Source organism: Mastomys coucha, unplaced genomic scaffold (assembly GCF_008632895.1).
Source record: "Mastomys coucha isolate ucsf_1 unplaced genomic scaffold, UCSF_Mcou_1 pScaffold22, whole genome shotgun sequence".
NCBI lineage: Eukaryota > Metazoa > Chordata > Mammalia > Rodentia > Muridae > Mastomys > Mastomys coucha.
Genome location: NW_022196905.1, coordinates 174,611,417 through 174,633,501, shown reverse-complemented (window position 1 = coordinate 174,633,501; position 22,085 = coordinate 174,611,417). Strand labels below are relative to the sequence as shown.

At 40.4% G+C, this 22,085-nt stretch overlaps 1 protein-coding gene across 3 annotated transcripts in view; it reads right to left on the bottom strand.

The window, feature by feature from the left end:
* Positions 1–14,229: 14,229 nt before the first annotated feature.
* The window catches only part of Tex15 (testis expressed 15, meiosis and synapsis associated), a 61,634-nt gene continuing 53,778 nt past the window's right edge, over positions 14,230–22,085 (bottom strand). For all 3 annotated transcript variants that reach the window (XM_031339510.1, XM_031339512.1, XM_031339511.1), the window contains 3 exons: positions 20,786–20,835; positions 16,959–18,205; positions 14,230–14,317 (listed from right to left, as the gene is read on the bottom strand). In XM_031339510.1, coding sequence (XP_031195370.1) covers positions 14,280–14,317; positions 16,959–18,205; positions 20,786–20,835 — 1,335 coding nt within the window. In that variant the 3' untranslated portion in view covers positions 14,230–14,279. The remainder of the gene's footprint in view (positions 14,318–16,958; positions 18,206–20,785; positions 20,836–22,085) is intronic.

The following is a 22,085-nucleotide window of genomic DNA, read 5'->3' as shown; positions in this document are numbered from 1 at the left end:
TGTCTAGTCTGTTTGTCAAAGCCGAATCCTGTGCACACCTGGCCAGAATCCCTAGTCCCATGGAACAAGTGACCACCCCCCCTGTAAGAAACCCCAGTCCGAGGCACAGTACCACCTGGGTGACTCTTACACATTACCAAGTCCTGCTGCAGCACAAGGTACAATACCTTGGCTATCTCTGGAACACAGCCTCTTTGTGCTCTCAGAAAACACTTTCCAGAAGATGTTACCTCAGTGATGCTGGTCTTTTCTTAATCACCGCTAATTTCTTAGCTCCAGCTAACCAGCATCAATAGTCCCAGCAATGTAAAGTTTTCACTTTCGTAGTTCTGATATCTTGTTAATTACAGCTGATACTTCAGCCTCAGCTAACCAAAACCACAGAATCTTCACAATCAAAACAGCATGGCCCTGATAAGAGTCTTTAATCTTCCCTTTGAAGTTTTACAAACCAGGCCTCCATTTCTGCACTGTTCTCAACATGATCTTCTAAGCTCCTAGAGAACATCCCACAGAGTTCTTAACAACCAGTGGCTCTTCTAGCTCAAAGTTTCAAAGTCCTTCCACAGTCCTCCCCAAAACATGGTCAGGTTGTCACAGGAATACCCCCACTCCTGGTACCAATTTATCTTAGGGTTTTTATTCCTGCACAAACATCATGACCAAGAAGCAAGTTGGGGAGGAAAGGGTTTATTTGGCTTACATCCACATTGTTGTTTATCACAAAGGAAGTCAGGACTAGAACTCAAGCAGGTCAGAAAGCAGGAGCTGATGCAGAGGCCATGGAGTGATGTTTCTTACTGGCTTGCCTCCCCTGATTTGCTCAGCCTGCTCTCTTATAGAACTCAAGACTTCCAGCCCAGGGATGGCACTACCCACAAGGGGCCCTACCCCCTTGATCACTAATTAAGAAAATGCCCCACATCTGGACCTCATGGAGGCACTTCCCCAACTGAAGCTCCCTTCTCTGTGATAACTCCAGCCTGTGTCAAGTTGACACACAAAACCAGCCAGTACAATACTTTAAGGTTTTTGATCCTCTTTGAATTGATTCTTGTTCAAAGTGAAAGATATGAATCTAATCTCACTTTTCTGCTGGTAGATATTGGTTTGCCAGCACCATTTATTGAATAGGCAAAAGGAGTTTGAGGTAGAAGCAAGAGATTTTGTTCCTGTGTTTCACAAGCCTGGGGATGTGCTAGGCAGTGGATATGGTCCTGAGTCTTCTAACTTTAGCAGTTAGGGTGAGTAGGGTTACAGGAGATGTAAACCAGGGAGGGACAGAGATGCACACGAATGGGAGAAGATTCCTGTGTGTACACTGGATCTGGAGCCCTCTAACTTCTCCAGTTGGCAAGCTTTCACAAATTTCTTTTGTTTTAGAGACAGGGTTTCTCCTAGAACTATGTATATCTCGTTTACCTGGAACCCAGAGATCCACCTGCCTCTGCCCCCTCCTCCCAAGTGCTGGGATTAAAGGTGCACAAACATACCGGGCTGCCTCTAACAATTTTTTTTTTTTTTTTTGGTTTTTGGAGACAGGGTTTCTCTGTGTAGCCCTGGCTGTCCTGGAACTCACTCTGTAGACCAGGCTGGCCTCGAACTCAGAAATCCACCTGCCTCTGCCTCCGAAGGGCTGGGATTAAAGGCGTGCGCCACCACCGCCCAGCATCTAACAAACTTTTAATACTAATAGTTCTCAAACTACTCTTCTACTGTTGGAATAATCCACCCCACACGTTATAAAGCATGTCCCTGCATTCTCAGTTGTTACTTGCTGTGCAATATGTAAATGTTTGTCACTTCCTCACCTGCCCAAAGAGAGGATTCTCTGAGATTTTCATGTTAAAAAGCCAGCTGCTGTGAGGGAGGTCAATCTGGCTAACAGGCAAGTCTGAGATATGGATTGGCAAAGTCCTGCTGTAGATCCACTCAACGAGTAAACTGTGGAACCTCTCCCACTATGCTAATAGCTTTTTTTTTTTTTTGTATGAGATTAGAAATGTGCCTTTTCATAAAGGGCTGAACAGCTAGCTGGCAGAGAGCCAGACCCAGAGGGACAGCAGCATGGGCCAGGATGGAGCAGGGAGTTAGAACAGTGAAAGCTACATGGGGTTTTAAGTCTTGCTGAGCTAGAAGCTGGCTGAGAGACTACCCTAGCAACAAGACCCTCAGCCTTCAACTGTACAGATGTCTCTGCGCCTTTATTATTAGACCACAATGGGACCCTGAATCCCACCCCCAACACTCTACAAAATAGAAAGGGAAGGGATACTACCAAACTGGGTCTATGAAGCAAGTATTGTTCTGTTACCAAAATCAGAAAAAGACATAGCAGAGACAGGTGGATTTCTGAGTTCAAGGCCAGCCTGGTCTACAGAGTGAGTTCCAGGACAGCCAGGGTTACACAGACAAACCCGGTCTCAAAAAACAAAAACAAAAAAACAAAACAAAACAAAACAAACAAAAAAAAAAAAAAAGAAAAAGACATAGCAAAAACAACTCCCTCAAAAACTCCAATTTCCGGGCTGGCGAGATGGCTCAGCAGTGAAGAACACCGACTGCTCTTCCATAGGTCCTGAGTTCAATTCCCAGCAACCACATGGTGGCTAAGAACCATCCGTAATGAGATCTGACGCCCTCTTCTGGTGTGTCTGAAGACAGCTACAGTGTACTTACATATAATAAATAAATGTTAAAAAACCAAAACCCTCCAACTTCCCTCATGAACACAGAGGATCAATAGATGGGGAAGGGAAAAAGCATGATCAGAACAGTTTCAATAAATCAGAAAAATTTTCAATTAAAAAAATTCTCAACATAAATACTTGCAAATCAACTTCAAGAATACATTAAGATCTTCCAACTGAAAGACCCTGTTGAGCCTTAGCTTACCGGAAACCCCCTGAGTGAATCAAATGGAGCCTGATCGATTCAAGGAGCTTGAGGATTTTTATCCCAGTGCACTAGGGCCGTCCCAGACGTAAAGGAAAGGAGGCGACCCCATACAGCTCGTTTTGTGAGCTTTCATACAATTTTCAGGGCAGCAGCCATTAGACACAATGTGATTGGTAGAACGGTGTGACTTTTTAAACTGATTGGTCTTTAAGGAATGTGGTGGCAAGGACTTCCCTTGTCTGAAGGTGGGCAAAGATCCACCCTGTGATCTGAGGAATGTTAATTAGCCTTCCCCTTCCGGAGAGTTCCACTACCTTCCTAAAGTTCCTGAGCTTATCCTTAGTAAGAATTAAGGAAATTCCTGGCCTCCAGGTGTTTTTCTGAGATGTCCCTGTCTACTTGGATCTTATACAACCAGGAGAGTTTCATCCTAGGGACACAAGGTTGTTCATCACACTCAAATCAACAAGTGTAATAACTCATGTAAATGAATTTAAGGATAGAAATCCATGATGATTTCTATAGCTGCAGAAAAGGTTTTTGATAAAGTTCACCATGTCTTGCTGACTAGTTTTATGTCAACTTGACACAAACTAGAGTCATTTGCGAAGAGGAAACTTCAGTTGAGAAAATGCTTCCATCATATCGGCTTGTGGTATATTTTCTTGATGGATGACTGATGTAGAAGGGACCTGGATCACTATGTTGTGTGTGTGTGTGTGTGTGTGTGTGTGTGTGTGTGTGAGAGAGAGAGAGAGAGAGAGAGAGAGAGAGAGAGAGAGAGAGAGAGAGAGACCACCTTGGGCTGGTGGTCCTGGGAACCATAAGAGAGTAAGCTGTGTAAGTCATAGGGAGCCAGCCAGTAAGCGCACTCCTCCATAGCTTCTGCATCAGTTCCTAAACCCAGGTTCTTGCCCTGATTTCCCTGGATAATAGACTACAATTTGTAAAATGAAATAAGCCCTTTACTTCCCAAGCTGATTTTGATCATGGTCTTTATCATAGCAGGAGAGACCCTAACTAACAAAATCCTTTCATGATAATAGATCTGGAAAAATTAGGAATACCTAGACTATACCTCAGAACAATAAAAACTATACACAACAAACTTACTTTTAACATTATACTAAATGAGGGAAAGTGAGAGCATTTCCTCCCAAATCCAGAACATGACAAGGGCAACCATTCTCTCCACTCATTAAATATAGTACTCGAAGTTTGTGCCACAGTAGTAAGACAGGAAAATATAATATATATGTGTATATACATATATATGCATATATATGTATGTACATGTATATATATGAAAGAAGTTCAATTATCTCCATTTACAGATGGCAAGATTTTATATTTAAAAGATTCTACAGACGCTCTAGTAGAAAGTTTTTTGATTTAGTAAACATTTTCAGTAAAATTTTAAGATACAAAATCAACATACAAAAAGAAATCGGTAGTCTCCATATAGACCAATAAACTTTCTGAGAAAAAAATAGAAAAATACAGCCGGGTGGTGGTGGCTCGCACCTTTAATCCCAGCACTTGGGAGGCAGAGGCAGGCAGATTTCTGAGTTCGAGGCCAGCCTGGTCTACAGACTGAGTTCCAGGACCAAGGCTACACAGAGAAACCCTGTCTCAAAAAAACCAAAAAAAAAAAAAAAAAAAAAAAAAAAAAAAAAAAAAAGAAAGAAAGAAGGAAAGAAAGAAAAATACTATTCTACTATTCATAATAGCTTGAAGAAGAATAAAGAAGGGAGAATCGTAACTAAGGAAGTGAAACCTCCACATGTAAACTTTAACACACCAAACAAAGAGAAGTGTATTAGTTTGGGTTTTACTGCTATGAACAGAACAGACACCATGACTAGGGCAACTTTTATAAAAGGCAACATTTAATTGGGGCTGGCTTACAGGTTTAGAATTTCAGCCCATTATCATCATGGCAGAGAGCACAGCAATATTCAAGCAGACATGGCACTAGAGGAGCTGAGAGTTCTATATCTTTATCTAAAGGAAGCCAGGAGCAGACTGTCCTCAAGCAGCTAGGAGGAGGCTCTCAAAGCCCACCTGGACAGTGACACACCTCCGCCAACAAGGTCACAACTCCTAATGGTGCCACTCCCTGGGCCAAGAGTGCTCACCACATTCCACTCCTTGGCCCCCAAAGGCTTGTTCAAACATATGAGTCTATAGGGGGCCATACTAAGGCAAAATACATTTAGTTCAACTCAAAAGTCTCATAGTCTATAGCAGTCTTAAAATGTTAAAAGTCCAAAGTTCAAAGTCTCTTCTAAGATTCATGAAATTTCTAAACTGTATCCCTTAAGAAATCAAAATAAGCTGGGCAGTGGTGGCACACGCCTTAATCCCAGCCCTTGGGAGGCAGAGGCAGGATGATTTCTGAGTTCCGGGCCAGCCTGGTCTACAGAATGAGTTCCAGGACAGCCAGGGCTACACAGAGAAACCCTGTCTCAAAAAAACAAAAACAAACAAGCAAACAAACAAAACCCAACAAACACCCCCCAAGACATCAAAATAAAAGAGCAGATCATATACCTCCAACATTATATCATGCAGAATATATGTATAATTCCTATCATTATTATTATTTTTAAAGATTTATTGGTGTTTTCCCTGAATGTATGTATGATGGTGCTAGATCCTCTGGAACTAGAGTTACACACAGCTGTGAGCTGCTGTGTGGGTGATGTGAATTGAATCTGAGTCCTCTCAAAGAGCAGCCAATGCTTTTAACGGCTGGGCCCGTTTTTTCTTCTTCTTCCTCCTTCTTCCTCTTTTGGTTTTTCGAGACAGGGTTTCTCTGTGTAGCTCTGGCTGTCCTGGAATTCACTCTGTAGAAATCCGGCGGCGGAAATGCCTCTGCCTCCAAAGTGCTGAGATTAAAGGCGTGTACTACCACCGCCTGGCTGCTTTTTCTTCTTCTTTCTTCATGTGGCTGCTGGGAATTGAACTCAGGACAGCCCAGCTCGCTCCAGCGTAATATGCTGTAGCTGTCTTCAGACGCACCAGAAGAGGGTGTCTTATGGGTGGTTGTGAGCCACCATGTGGTTGCTGGGATCCGAACTTGGGACCTGCTGAGCCATCTCGCCAGCCCTTTTTCTTCTTCTAAAAACCATAATATGGTCTGGTTTACAAACGAGGTATAAAGATGCAGTAAGATAAAGACTACTATATGCCCATAACTATAAAAAGGTATAAAGGAAATATGACATTGAAAATTAATAAAGATAAGAATAACAGAAGGATAAAGTAAAGGAGGTGGTAGGGAAAGGAAGAAGCAAGAGTGCAGAGTCAATAAAAGAAAAAAAAAGTGTAGGCAGGAGGAAAAGAACAAGAGATAAAATCTGATTACAAACCAAAAAATACTTGATGGGCAATAAAAATGTATACATTAAGAAATATTAAAAATTTGAGATGGAGCCCTTTTTCCTTGTTGGGTGTCTGAAGACAAGATGGGTCACCACAGCTCAACTGGAGTCACTCACGGAAGTTCGTCCAGCATTCTCGTTTGCTCTAACCACCATGGCCTTATCCACAAACAACAGGCTGAGCATACACTGTTAGTGCTCCATCAGTGTGAAGGACATAGGCTTCATTAAGTTGGACTAAGCGACCTTGAATGGACTATTCAACTGTACCCAATGAAACTGATCATGCTAGTCCTTGTGCACAGAGAATAAAAATGTGAAGACCTTAAAAAAAATTTGAGATGGAGACATGAAGAGGAAAGGGAGAGAAAGAATAAACACAGATAGTATTGTCTCTTCCTGGTTTAATCCTCAAGCCCCGAGTCTTGGGCTGGTGGTTTGTAAATGGATGTTTGTAATTCCTCTCTGTTCCTCCTGTCCATGCTATATGTGGGCCAGATGATTGGGCTGGCCAAAATATATAGCGTCATAGTTCACTTAGGTTTCCTGCTGGACCAATGTGCTTTGTAGCCTGTAGACTAGGCAGGCTGCCACTCAGGCTAGAGGTTAAAATTGCCCATCACTGTCACCAGAGGTGCCAGGCTTGTCTCATAGTGGCTCTGACTTTACCTGTTTGGAGTAGGGTTAGAGATATGGCCTTTAATTTCTTCTATATCTCCTATTTTTCTATGCTTTTAAGATTTCTTGCCACTTCTCCATCTCCAGGCCTTCCCGACCCTTTTCTGCCGATAAGACTCTATACTCTGTAGACTTAGATCTTTTAAACCTATTTTTTAAAGATTTATTTGTTTTATGTATGTGAGTACACTGTCATTGTCTACAGACACGCTACAAGAGGGCATCAGATGGTTGTGAGCCACCAAGCAGTTGCTGGGAATTGAACTCATGACCTTTGGAAGAGCAGTCAGTTCTCTTAACTACTGAGCAGTCTCTCAAGCCCTTAAAACCTACTTTTAATAAGGGTTCTCAGATGCTTCAACCCCCTTTCTAGCCCACTATCCAAAGAAAGCTTTTAGCAGTTGCTGGTGGTGGCACATGCCTGAAATCCCAGTACTTGGGAGGCAAAGGTAGGTGGATCTCTGAGACCAGCCTGGTTACAAAGCAAATTTGAGGACAGCCAGGGCTGTTATACAGAAAAAGCAACCAGCACCCTCCTAAAATGCTTTTACCTTCAAAATATTGCAAGAGACTCTTCTCTATGTGTGGCCTTGTTTGAAGAAGTATGTCACTGTGTAGGCGGGCTTTGAGGGCTCCTAGAGCTCAAGCTCCACCCAAAGTGGAAGAGTCAGTCTTCTCCTGGCTGCTTGGAGATCAAGATGTACAACTCCCAGCTTCTCCCGCATGCCAGCTTGTATGCTGCCATGCCTCCTGCCGTGATGGTAATAGACTTAACCTCTAAAACTGTAAACCAGCCCCAATGACATGTTTTTCTTGATAAGAGCCTCTTCTCAGAAATAAAACCTAAACTATGACACTATGTAAACACCTTCTGTTCCTGTAACTCATTTTTCAAGACTCGGCTTAGGTTGGCTTCACTCTCATGTCCACCAGGATGAAGTTTCAGTTCTCCCCATATGGCCTGTAACACCAAGCATTAAATATCTACACCAAACTACCTCACTGGCATGGTTGGTTTTGCATGTCTGTCCCACTTCACAGACTGCAGGTACAGTTAAACTGAGAAATGTTTTACTGGTTGTGCCAAATGCCCATTTGTGGGGAGCCGCAGCTGCCACCCTATATTGAGCACCTGGTCTCTGGCCTAAGCAGAGAGCATTGATAATCAAGCCATTAGTTGGAGAAGCTGAGTGCCTCCAGTTTGTGACGCAAGCTGGTATGAATTTCCTGCAGCCTATTATGCTTTGCCATGTTGCTGATGCTGATTGGGACCAGGAAAAGTATTTAACCTGTGAAGGCTGGAGGTTAGAGAGAGAGGATTATTATGAGCCAGGCAGTGGTGGCGCACGCCTGTAGTCCCAGCTACTCGGGAGGCTGATGAAAGACTACTAGATACTACTGAGGGTCGTCGACTACTGAGGAGATTAGAGAGACTACTAGAGACTACTACTAGAGAGACTAGATGAGATTAGAGAGATTATTAAGAAGAAGTAAAAATAAAGGTTCCTGAATAAAACCTGCTTGGAGAAGGGCTCATGTTTGCCTCCTTATTTCCGCTGGATGGAAAGGCGGCTTACACCCATTGTATTGCTGAGTAGAAAAAAAAAGGATTAAATAGACACTTCCTCCCAACTCGAATGCAGATTACATGGTATGTTAGGTTTTTATTTTTTAATCAAACTACTGTTAATCTCCATGTTAGACTCTTTTCTAGAGTGTTCTAGATGTTTTACTTTCCTAATCTGTGAAGGTATGTGTGTGACAAGGCATGGGTGTGGATGTCAGTCAACCTGACAGGGCAACCTGAAGGGTGAGGTTCTCTCCTGCCAAATGTGATCAAACTGTCCTTACTCCTGGGTCCACCTCACTGGATTGTAGGTATGTGTCACCAGACTTGACTTTTTACATAGAAGCAAGGAACTAACCACTGGTCCTCGTCCTTTTTGCAGTAAGTACTTTACCATTGAACCATTTCTCCAGCCCTTACATTCACTAAATGTAATCAAAATCATCTTTTTTTTGTTTGTTTATTTGTTTGGTTTTTCGAGACAGAGTTTCTCTGTGTAGTCCTGGAACTCACTCTGTAGACCAGGCTGGCCTTGAACTCAGAAATCCGCCTGCCTCTGCCTCCCACCACCGCCCGGCCAAAATCATCTTAAGCAAAGACTAGATATCTATGCACGCAGAGCAAACAACTCTAATTTATGCAGATATGAAGAAATATCAAATAATTGGATTATCTTTAAAAACCTTTTATATTCACTTTTCACTGTTTTTCTGTTGGGAACAGGACCCAAGGCCTTGCACACACTATGAAACCGTACTACTACTGAAGTGCAGCCCTAGGCTTGAATTTAAGCATAGGTGTTATACACCCATACACAAAATCATGTCTATACCTCAATAAAAAGAAAGATGTCGCCAGGCAGTGGTAGCACATGTCTTTAATCCCAGCACTTGGGAGGCAGAGGCTGGTGGATTTCTGAGTTTGAGGCCAGCCTGGTCTACAGAGTGAGTTCCAGGACAGCCAGGACTACACAGAGAAACCCTGTCTCCAAAAACCAAAAAAAAAAAAAAAAGTCAAGAGGAAGGGATTTATTAAATATGGCGGTTATTCTTTCAAAGCCAATGATACCCCAGATTACTGGAATTCAATGATTTGAGGTTCAAGAAAAATTTGAGTGAACTTACACCATGCAACTGAATAATTGTTTAGAGTTGATATGAAGACTGATTGTTGTACTCACCAACAAAAAAAGAATACTTTTAGTGCTAATTAAGAGATTAAAGAACCACATTCAGTTGACTACTAAAGAGCAAGACAGGTTATTTGTATTTACTTTTAAATACTGTCAAGTTATGTAACAAATGAATAGACTATAAATGAGTTAAAAATCTGAAGGTAGTTTTCTGTGACATTTGAAGGCAGCATTGGGATGAATGTTCCACGGGATAGTCCAGGGGAGTCCTCTTATAAAGTAATAAACTTTTTGGTTTAAAATAAAAAATTAGGATGGTAATACAAGAGTCCTTGAAGACCTCATGGGGAAGTGAAACACAAGAGGTAAGAATGAAAACCTGGAGGGAAGGTGAGGTCTCCTCACATAGCAAAAAGGTCACCAGGTAGTTAACGACCTCCACTCTCAACTTTCTGGAAACTGACACAGGCATTTGACTCGGGGTGAGCAGAAGGCATGCCTGTGGGATTAATATTCCTGGTTCTCTTAGTAGTCCTCTGTGAGTACAAGAACCTCTGCCCACAGCAATAATAATAAACAGAATTTATATACCAAAATTTGAAGTTATATCCTCAGAAACATTTTGTATCCACGTGTTAGCAATCACCAGTTTTTATCAGTAAACAATTAACTAGGATTCTCTCTGTAGTCATTGCTCTTAAAATTCTATTAAGAACGTATGGTCCTATACCACTAGTGGATACAATGGTCTCTGTAGTCCAGTTTGGCTCTACCTTGTTAATCTCCTTCGTTGGTTTCCCCAATTGCTGGTATTAGCAATCATATTGCATTACTGTTCCCAATCACAGTTCTATATTCAAAGCCACAACACACCAGGAATTTACATTATTCAATTAGTATTATTGTTTGAACTAAAGTAAAACTCTTCATTATAAAAACACTTTAAACATCTTATATAGCCGAATTATGGCCAAATTATTCACACACTCCAATTATTTCACTGGAAGGAGTATGAACCTTTCCTCTTGTTTTCAGGTCTTAAGTCATATCATACTAAGTAATGTCATGGAAAACACATGAGCTTGAAATTATATCATTTAACAGTATTGGATGTGTACATAAATTTGACAAAGCATGTCTTTGTAAAACTGAGAAGCAAGGATTACATATAAAACACAAATATGAAAGCTCAAAGGCTCTAATGATCCCAAGACATTGGTATCAAAGACACCAGATACACACTAAACGAAAGTATTATACAGCACGAGCTAAAATATTTTTATGTAATATATGACTACACTTAGCTATCTCATATTTATCTGTCAGTCTGACTATACTATTTTAGAGGAATCTTCTCATTGGGAAAATGGAGTCAGAGTCTTACATTTGGCTAAATTGACAGGTGGTTAATTAAATTACTTCCTCAAAGGGGCCCTCCCTGAGCATCTCAGCTGATGGATAATCCAGTAACGTTCTAGTCCATTACTTGGGCATTAGTTACTTTTTCCAACTTATCACTTCTCCCCAATGTGAAAAATTTAAACTGTCTTTCTTGAGTGAAATGTGTGTTGTATAACAGCAGGGTCTTTAACTATGAAACTCCAGGCAATAATGCAGCATTTTAAAGCCGAGTGGTGTTGGGGAAAAAAAGCCTGAGGGGGCAGGCACAGGCAGTGGGAGAAGTTGCATTTTATTATTTACTTACCTACAAGTTCCTTTTAGTTTTTGTTTTCTCCTCCATGTAGTGAGTTATGTTTAAAGCAGGAGCCATTCATATTTTTAAAGAAATACTACATCAGAAGAAACCAGTTTATTCAGATAGTTCATGTTCCAAAATGGTATTCATAAACAGGTCATTTTTCATTTCTTTGCTTATAATTTTTAAGGCAATTTTAGTTTGTTCTACTTTTCACTTTTAGAATAAAGACATCATATTTAATTAAAAAAAAAACCAACCACCTCCAATTTTCAAATGTAACTCAGTATTTAGGCATTTTTTTCCTTTCCCAGACAGGTTTTTATTACCTCAGGCTGGCCTCAAATTTGTTACGAAGCTGAGGATGGCCTTAAACGTCCTCCTAGTCCTTCCTGAGTGGGATTTGAACTCAAACCTTCGGAAGAGCAGTCAGCGCTCTTACCTGCTGAGCCATCTCGCCAGCCACCTTTTTTTTTTTTTTTTGAGAAATTAAAATCAACAAAACTTTCACAAAGATAGTATTAATAGAATCTGCAAACTGTTTAAAGGAATATTTAACTGGAGTATTTGCTTTTGGCTTACCTAACAAATTTCTGAGACAGGACTTAATGTACTGCAGGCTAGCCTTTGCACGTTAGCAGTTATGGATGGTCTGGACCTTTGTGATCCAAATGCCTCCAACTCTCAAGAGCTGGGATTAAGTGTCACCACACTCAACTAACAGAGGTGTTTCTAATAATAAATGTCACAATCATTTTATCAAAGCTAGATATACATGGACTGGGAAAAGTTATCTCTTGATTAACAGCTAAAGTATGGCTTTCACCTATGGTCATGACTTCTGGTTCTGACACTGTTTTAAAACAGAACAGCTATGAAAATGTTACTTTACTGCAGTTCCTGTCACCCTTTCAGATTCCCCCCTCTTGCAGTTATAGTTCTGTCCTGACAGTGTTCTTTGAAGTTTGCATGTTGACACAACTCCCATCCTATTGGCTTAATGCCCCTACAGAGGCTTTTTCTCAGGGAGTCTCAGAGTCTTTGTGAATTTAAACTTGAGTTAGTCTTTATCAAACAAGGATCAAAGTTTGGCAGATGGCTCAGCAGGTAAGAGCACTGACTGCTCTTCTGAAGGTTTGAGCTCAAATCCCATATGGTGGCTCACAACCACTCCTAATGAAATCTGACGCCCTCTTCTGGTGTGTCTGAAGTCAACTATAGTGTACTTATAGTAATAAATAAATCTTTGGTCTGGAGCAAGCAGGGACTGAGCGAGCAGGTTGACCTGAGCAAGCAGGGTTTACCAAAGTGAGCAGAGGTCCTAAAAATTCAATTCCCAACAACCACATGAAGGCTCACAACCATCTATACAGCAAAGATCATACATGATCTTTGGAGGCTTGTGTAATACAAAGTTTACCAAAAAGTTTGAAGGAACATGGGAACTGCTACATATATTGGTTTAGCATTTTGTATAGCAGGGCAAACTACAAGGTGACAAGGGTTTCCTCAGCGTTGAAGGCTTTTCCTTACTGGGGACAGCACAGAAATGGTTGCTGGAGTAGAGTAAATGTAAGTGTAGACTACTAGGTTCTCTATCTTGTTTGGTCATAATGATTACTACTAAGCAAAATATCACAATGTGGAGAGGAAAATACCTAGAACATTAAATTTACTGCAGAATTATTCCAATCACTTCAATATGGGCTAAATTAAGAGTAAACAGATGAAGTGTTAAAAAAATTAGAACCACTATTCAAATATTCAAGAATATTGAGGAGACGGTGTCTTTTGGAAAAATGTCTGAGTTCTAACTTCACCTTAAGTAAACAGTGAAAATATATAAGCTATTTCTTTGTTTATAAACTTTTTGAGTAAAAGTGATATATATAAAAGAGCTCACCACAATGTGGCTGCCTGGTGTAGGACTGATTATAAATTCTATAAATAGAGCATCAGAATTACCAAATAACTGGTAACTAATGATTGAACAAAACATTTCTATTCCTTTTAAGCTCAATAAAATGGTAAAGCATAGTGCACTGAAAACAGAAACAAATCCTGGTTTTAAAGATTTCTGCCGGAAGCTGCAGGCCGGTAGGCCGGCGTCATGGAGCCACTATACCAACAAACGCACAAGCAGGTCCAGGAGATCCAGTCTCACATGGGACGCCTGGAGAGGGCAGACAAGCAGTCTGTGCACTTAGTAGAAAATGAAATCCAAGCAAGCATAGAGCAAATATTCAGTCATCTGGAGCGCCTGGAGATTTTGTCAAGCAAGGAGCCCCCAATAGAAGGCAGAATGCCAAACTGTCCTGGGATTAAAGACATGTGCCACTATTGGGAACCATGCGAGCCTTGAGATAAACATCCTGCCCCAGCTTATTGAGAACCCTGAGATTAACATCCTGCCTGACAATCACAAGGATCCAGAGCTTGGCCCTGAGAAAAAGAACATTCACGGAAATCCACCCCCTCCTCACCTGTCACCCTGGAGCTCAACCCCAGAAGATTTTGTAACCTTCCATCTCCCTCCTCCTTCTCCCCCTCCCTCCAAGATTTTTGCTTTAAATATGCTCTCCTCAACCAAGTAAACGGCTCTTGACAAGCAAAAAAAAAAAAAAAAAAAAAAAAAAAAAAAGATTTCTGCCAATGCTGCTCAATGCTGGTAATATTGAATATTGAAACAAGCCACTTTATAACTGCATGGAAGTAATTTTGCTTATTTCCAATGTTAAAAATGAATTTCCTAGTATGTTATGTGATACACTACTCTAATTACATAAGAATTATATCCTACACTTACATTTAAAATGATCAAATACTAAAGTAAGAAAATACGCAGGCGTAAAAAAAACACGTAGGCAAAAAATACTTGAGAAAACTTAAGTTGCATTTATTTCAGTATGAAGAGATTTACTTTTAATGCCTTCGAGGAAATGGATTCTGTTGCCATGGAGCTAGAAGGAAACAAAACAAAGATTAGAGGTTAAGTAGTAGTATAGCAGAAAGAGTTTTTTAAGACAGGGTTTCTCTGTATATCCCTGGCTGTCCTGGAACTCACTCTGTAGACCAGGCTGGCCTTGAACTCAGAAATCTGCCTGTCTCTCCAAAGAGTCTTAGATTAAGTTAAAGCCAAAGGTCATTCATTCATCAGGAAAGACCCTGGGGAGGCTACTTAAGATCTCTGGGTGGTATTTTCCTCATCTGTATCTGGGTATTTGTGAGAAGTAAACATAAAGGACACACTATGTTTGGCACACAAGTTTCAAGTATTTTTCCTGTAGTTTCATTTTTTTGGTGTAAAACACAAGCATCGTAAGCAATAAAGGTGCCAAGGAGAAGTTTGAATCTTTTCAGTATGCACTCACCATGCTGGTGACTTCTGTGCATTGTTATTCTGACAACTAAAAAATGAGCTTGTATACTGCCACTGTCTCCCACTTTTTAAGCATGATTTCTGATTACTAATTTCTTTCTTTTCTTTTTCAATTGGACCAAGAAAACAATAAATGAGATTTCTGAGTCACAGCTGGGCTTGATCCTGAAGGTGACCTTTTCTTACTGGCACAATGGTTTGACATTTGTTTGACATTGTGAATCTGCCATATCTATTGTTTGGTGTTGATCTGAAGGCACCACTGATGGATGACATCAACCAGAAAAGAAAAGCACAGTAGTACTTCCACCCTCTCCTCCCCTCTAGACTTCTTCTTCTTCTCAGGCAAACTACTGTGTCCTGTCCAACCTTATTAGCTGGGGCAGGGAGGAAAGGAAAAGGTACCTAGATTGTCTACCACCTCATACAGCTAGCATTATATGTTAGAGAAGAATATAAACAGAATCACTGCTGTACCAGGAACACTGTTCAGCACAACAGCAACTGCTTCAAAACAAATGCTAGAAGATTCTCCTGACCTCTACCTGACAATGATGCCACTGTAGAAATGCTGTACTCCTTCTGGAGCTTTGGTGCCAAGAGGTCTCTGGTGGAAAGACTGCTATTGGTTGCTAGCTCTAAGGATTCCAATATGGTCTTGTATGTGTGCAGTGGTCTGTAACCTGCTTGGGTTCTTAAGATTTCTGTAATTTAGAATTAGTCAGTCAGAATTAAGTCTAATGTAGTGGTGCTTACACGGTCAGGTTTCTCTCTCTCATCTTCCTTCCCCTTTCTCAAGAGAGTTTCACGTGGCCAAGGTAGGCTTCAAACTCTCTATATAGCCAAATCTGACCCAGAAATTCTGACTCTTCTGCCCCCACCTCCCAAGTACTCAGACTACAGGCATCATCATTCCTGGCTGAAGTTTCTAAATGATAAAGAGAATTAAATTGGGTTGGCATATACCTCAGGGAAAGAACCCTTCTAAGGATATTTAAGGTGCTGGGTTCCCAACCAGTGGAGGGTGGGGTGAAGAACAGAATTATTCAACATATTTCCATTCCAACTGAGACAAATAATACCTCATATAAGCTTTTATACTTAATCATTTTCAGGATTCGTAAGGGGTTGAAAACAAATGCTTAAAAAAAATGTGCTTGTGTTTCTCTAAGATAGAAATGATGACTTTTTAGTTTGGAGGATATTCTGTCTCTGGTAAAAGAATATTTATTTGGGTGCTTTGTGTAACTAGTTTCAGCAGAGTAATTTAACTTTTGCTGAGACTCTCTCTCTCTCTCTCTCCCTCTCTCTCTCTCTCTCCGCCCCTACCCGTGCACAGTGAGCCCCCCCCCGGCCCCCCACATCTCCCTTTCACAGTCAGTGTGCTGTGCTCTATAAACTGTGAGCCAAAGGAAACCCTTCCTCCCAACTTGGCTTTAATGTGATTTTTGCTGCTTTCTTTCGATGACAGGGCTTATCAGCACAGCTTTGACTATCCTGGAATTTACTCCTTAGATTAGTCTGGCCTGCATAGTACTGGGATTAAAGGTGTGTGCCACTATTGCCTGACTTTAATGTGGTATTTTACAACTAGGTGCTTTACAGAGAAAAAATCAGTTAAGAGGCAAATTATCAAGTTTTTAAACTACTAACTTTCAGATAAGGCATTCACACTTATAGGAATTAGAATTGAGAGAAGGAAAAGGTTGATTTAAATAACTGATGGATTTTCCTTTTCCCATCTTTGTACTTTACTTTTTTTCTCCATTTATCAAAATGAAGCTTCATAATAGAAAATCCAGATTTTGCAGAAAAAGACTTTCTACATACCTTGCGATTGCTACTGGAGAGTGGATGACTGGAAATGTAGGTGTGGTTTAATTTTTTTGCTATTTTTTTCTCATGTGAGGTTAGTTATAAAAGATTGTTATATCATTAAAAACTTGTATGACAAGTTTTAATGATTTCATTACTGCATGAATTTCACTGTAATTCATTTAGCTCCTCCCTAAAGACAGTTATTGAAAGGTGTATTAGTAACATCAATTTTCTTTTGTTTTCTGACACTGGATTTACAACTTAAAATTCTACTTTGCTCAGTATAGGAGCAATTCTACAAGTCTACAAAGAAAACAGCTATATGTCTCATCATTTGCAAATTCCTTTACATAAATATAAAGCCCAAAATAAAAATAAATCATTGACTGGAACTTGCAACTCACCGTAAGTCCAAGGAACCTGCTGAAGCACACCTGGGTTAGGCGGATAAGGATACACAGGCTGTGGGACTGGTTGACGAGAAGCAAACTGTGAATAAACTGGTTGTTGGTAATTGTAAGAAATAGGTGTTTGAGATGGAAAATACCCACTTCCTGGTATAAAGGAATTTGCTTGTGGCTGTCCAGCAAAGTAACTATAATGTTCAGAGTATGAACTACTGAAATGTGTGCTCTGGACAGTATTTGCAACTGCAGTCAACATTGGAGGAGGAGGTCGCTGTACCTCATATGATGCCATCCCTTGGTATGTGTGAGTAACAGCAGTACTACTGCTGCTGCTGTACTGATAAAAACACCAAGAGTAGTATGGATATGAAGTTCCATATGAATGTGCAGAAGAATCATATACTGGAGAACATGCAGACTGTGGAGGGTTATTCCTGGATGGGCCAACTTTCTGAGTCAGGACTTCTGGATTCTGTTCAGAGCGAGCCTGCTGTACTTTTCCATTCACATGAAGGGCTGAGTTCCCATATGAGCTAAATGGTGCAGTACTGGGATTTGGTGCATCTGTCATATACTTTTCTGGTGATTCACTTTTTATAGGCTGCATTTTATCTACTTTCAGGACAGGAATTTTGTCCTGGATAAACACAGGTTCCGGAGAGCTGGTGCATGTACAATCTTCAGTAGACACATCTAGTACTTTGTTATTTTCATGTTGAAAGTCTGTTCCACTCATTTCAAGACTGCTATGAATGTCCTTCACAGACTGGGAAGCAGACACTGTGAGCATAGTTGCATCAGGTACAAGAGGGTCATCATTTCCTACTGTTAGATTTGAAGGCGAGGTCTGTGTACGATCCACAGGGGTGTTATGGGACTTCTGTGCAGGTGTGTGGTCAGGTAAGCAGGAGGCATCTACATCCTTCTGGTCACAAGTTATTAAACGACAGCCTTCCTTATCATTTCTTTCAGCAGCACTAAAGTTCCCATTTCTCTTGTCTATGTCATTTGAGTTTTCCTGCTGTTCAGGGAGAGTCACTAAAGCATCAGATGAGCTGTCTGTTGGCTCTACTTTGTTCTCTGACTTTGGAGTCCAAGTGTCCTGTACACTTTCAGCAGGTGACACTGAGCCAGGTTCTGAGCTCTGTCTTTTGACCACTTCTGGAGATGCAGAGATGCTTTTCAGACTGTAAGAGGAATTTGATCCGATTTTGTTTTCATCCTTGGGAGGAGATCCTGTAGTGCTATGGGGTGCAATGTAAATACAAACAACTTTAAAGATACAATCACAACATTTTAATGGATAAACATTTGAAAGTTTTATTTAGTGTAAGAATTCATAAGACTGACATCTTCTCACTTTACTGGGAGTATACAAGTAAAACATTTCAGCTTTACTCCCTGGGTTTGAGGATATGGTTCTTGTTGAAGATGATATACTCCACATTTCAAAACACTTTCGATACTGTGTTAGAAGGCTGAGTTATTTGAAAATCTTCTAATAAAAGCCTCTAAAATTAGGAAACTATCATTATTCCAAAGTTCAGTATAGGGCTGCTGAGATGGCTCAGCAGGTAAGAGCACTGACAGCTCTTCCATAAGTCTTGAGTTCAAATCCCAGCAACCACATGGTAGCTCACAACCACCTGTAATGAGATCTGATGCCCTCTTCTGGTGGGTGCTGACAGAGCCTGCTTCTTCCTTCCAAGTGCCAGGATTAAAGGTGTGTGCCACCATGCCCAGCTCAAAGGTCCATGTTTTAACCAATATAACCTAAAAAGGCATTTTCATAACAACCCATGTGTCATCTAATACTATATATACTGAGTTTCCAGAACAGGTAACTTGTCTATCTTATTTCCAGTGATGACTTTCTGTGTAGACTCACAGCTGCCTAGATGACCTCTGTACCTTCAGAGGATATTAATTTGTCAAGTTAATCTTCTGTATCAATCTTGTAGCAGACAGTTTAATTCTTTAAGCAACAAATACTTAAGTTATCAAACCTAAGACTATTATGCTGGTGTATGTTACCCTCTAGCACTTTGTGTTTTTTGGTTTTTTTTCTTTTGGTTTTTTGAGACAGGGTTTCTCTGTATAGCTCTGGCTGTCCTGGAACTCACTCTGTAGACCAGGCTAGCCTCGAACTCAGAAATCCACCTGCCTCTGCCTCCTAAGTGCTGGGATTAAAGGTGTGCGCCACCACTGGTACTTTGTGTTTTTATATGCCTTTTTATAATAATTCAGAGTCAGGCAGGTAAGGTGGCTCAGCGGGAAAGAGCACCGACTGCTCTTCCGAAGGTCCTGAGTTCAAATCTCAGCAACTACATGGTGGCTCACAACTACCTGTAATGAAATCTGACTCCCTCTTCTGGTACACTTGAAGACAGCTGCAGTGTACTTATTTATAGTAATAAATAAATCTTTGGGCCGGAGTAAGCAGGGACTGAGCGAGTGGGGTTACTGGAGCCAACAGATCTCCTAAAGTCAATTCCCAACAACCAGATGAAGGCTCATGACTATCTGCACAGCTACAGTGTATACTCATATACATAAATAAATAAATCTTAAAAAAGTTCAGTCATATATGCTATGGAAAGAATTCTAGAAATGTATTACTTTAAAAAAGGAAAATCAATAAATAAAGCTATTAGTTCTTCCTTTTTACATTTTGTTACTTATTATCCTTTGTAAAATGAAAAAAATGGGTAGTCAGAAATCCAAAATTTTACATAGGTGAATGATCTAGCACAAAATGATAAAAATGTAAGCAATGTAGTCAACTTTTTAAGTTAACTTATTCAGTTTAGACAAAGTCTTTGCCGGGCAGTGGTGGCGCACGGCTTTAATCCCAGCACTTGGGAGGCAGAGGCAGGAGAATTTCTGAGTTCGAGGCCAGCCTGGTCTACAGAGTGAGTTCCAGGACAGCCAAGGCTACAAAGAGAAACCCTGTCTCGAAAAACAAAAAACAAAAAACAAAAAAGAAAGTCTTTGAGACCATATTCTTTGAGACTGTATTTTTCCTACTTTACACTGTTAAAACATCCTTCTATGAAATAGAACATTTGTATTATGTCTGTGAAATACACATCATTTTTAGTAATGCCCCACCGATATAAGACAATTTTGCTTAGTATGTTAAGCAATGCCTGTAAATATAAATTTTTCTTTGATTTAACAATTGTACTGGCTGGTTTTGTGTGTCAACTTGACACAGGCTGGAGTTATCACAGAGAAGGGAGCTTCAGTTGGGGAAGTGCCTCCATGAGACCCAGCTGTGGAGCATTTTCTCAATTAGTGATCAAGGGGGTAGGGCCCCTTGTGGGTGGTGCCATCCCTAGGCTGGAAGTCTTGGGTTCTATAAGAGAGCAGGCTGAGCAAGCCAGGAGAAGCAAGCCAGTAAAGAATATCCATCCCTCCATGGCCTCTGCATCAGCTCCTGCTTCCTGACCTGCTTGAGTTCCAGTCCAGACTTCCTTGGCGATAAACAGCAATGTGGAAATAAGCTCAATAAACCCTTTCCTCCCCAACTTACTTCTTGGTCAAGATGTTTGTGCAGGAATAGACACCCTGACTAAGACAACAGTCATCCTTTTATAAGCTCCAGCTTATATGGCATTTGCTCTCAATACTTCGAGTGAAGCTCAAGATCATTAGGCCTTACAATGATCCTCATTAACAATCTTCCTCAGCTCTTACACGGTCTTCTAAGCTACATTTCTGATTTAATAGTTTATATATAACTACAAATTCCTTTACTTTTCTTTTTTAGTCGCTCATATTCACTTAGTTTTTATGCTAAGAGGATTGGTGGCAACTCCTACCTTGGATGTTTGGATACTGTCTGTCTGTTTCCAACATCTTTCATGGTAACCTAAATAAGAGAAAAAATAAAATAAATTAAAATATAATAATATAATAGAAAAATAAAAACTGAAGTTTTACATTAGTGACGACAAGCTATACTATAACATCAATCTATTCACTCATTCAAAACAGTGACTCTGCCAGACTTACAGTATATCACAGGTTTACAGCAACTGCTTTAAAAACATACATTTGTAACTTTTTTTTTTTTTTGCCCAAATACTTTAAATTCTCTAGGCATTATCTCCAAGCCCTAGACCCAAAGCCTACAAATTGCAGTGCTCTGAGCTATGACACAGAGCTGTGGAAATGTTTATATCAGGAACTGCTGGGTTCCTCCCCCATGCCTCAACTCCAGGACTTCAGAGCTTACAACTGGAGACTCATGCCTGCTGTGCCTAAACAAAGGTCTTCTAGGATTCCATAGGAAGGTATGCTTGCTGGCTGGCATGTCCGCTGGCTGAGGACACTGTTGAATGAAGACAACTGACCGTGGGGACATCTGCTGTTGACCTCCACCCAAGCGGGCATGCCCGGCAGTCCGGCTTCCCCCTTTGACTCTGTTTGGACTCGTCCTGACTCTTCCTGCACTGCTTATGTTATGCAAATATCATTGTAACCTAGAGATCCAGTTTGGCTTTCTTGTATACATATAAATGCTGAACCCTAAAAGTAAAGTAGCAAGCCTTGATTGAAACCCCTCAACTTGGCTTTGCATCCTTTTGTTCTCCAACTCTGTGTTTCAGGTCCCCTTTCTCCCTTCGGTTAAGAGAACCCGGTTTGTGAAACTGCGGGACAGTTTCAAGGAACCTTTTGCTCCATGTAGAAATTAAAATTACTTTTGGGCATTGTGAATGAAACATAAATGTATTTCATATCTAGACTTTGGTCCCATTCCCAAGACATCTATCTAATACACATTCTTTCTCCATATATATATATATATATATATATATACACACACACACACACACACACACACACACACACACGCACAAGTATAATTAAATCTGGAAATTGTCAAAATCTTAAACATTTGTACTCATAAGTATTTTGGATTAGCACTATCAACCAACCTGCATTTTCCATTCTTCCACGAAAATACAGCAACATTTTCTAGGCTTGGCTGATTTACCACTTTTAGCTATACTAAGAATTCCATTACCATTTAAATCACCAAAATAAATAAAATCCCTATAACTAACATATTTCACAAGACATTATGCTTCAGAAATGAAAGGAAAAGGTAAAGTTTAA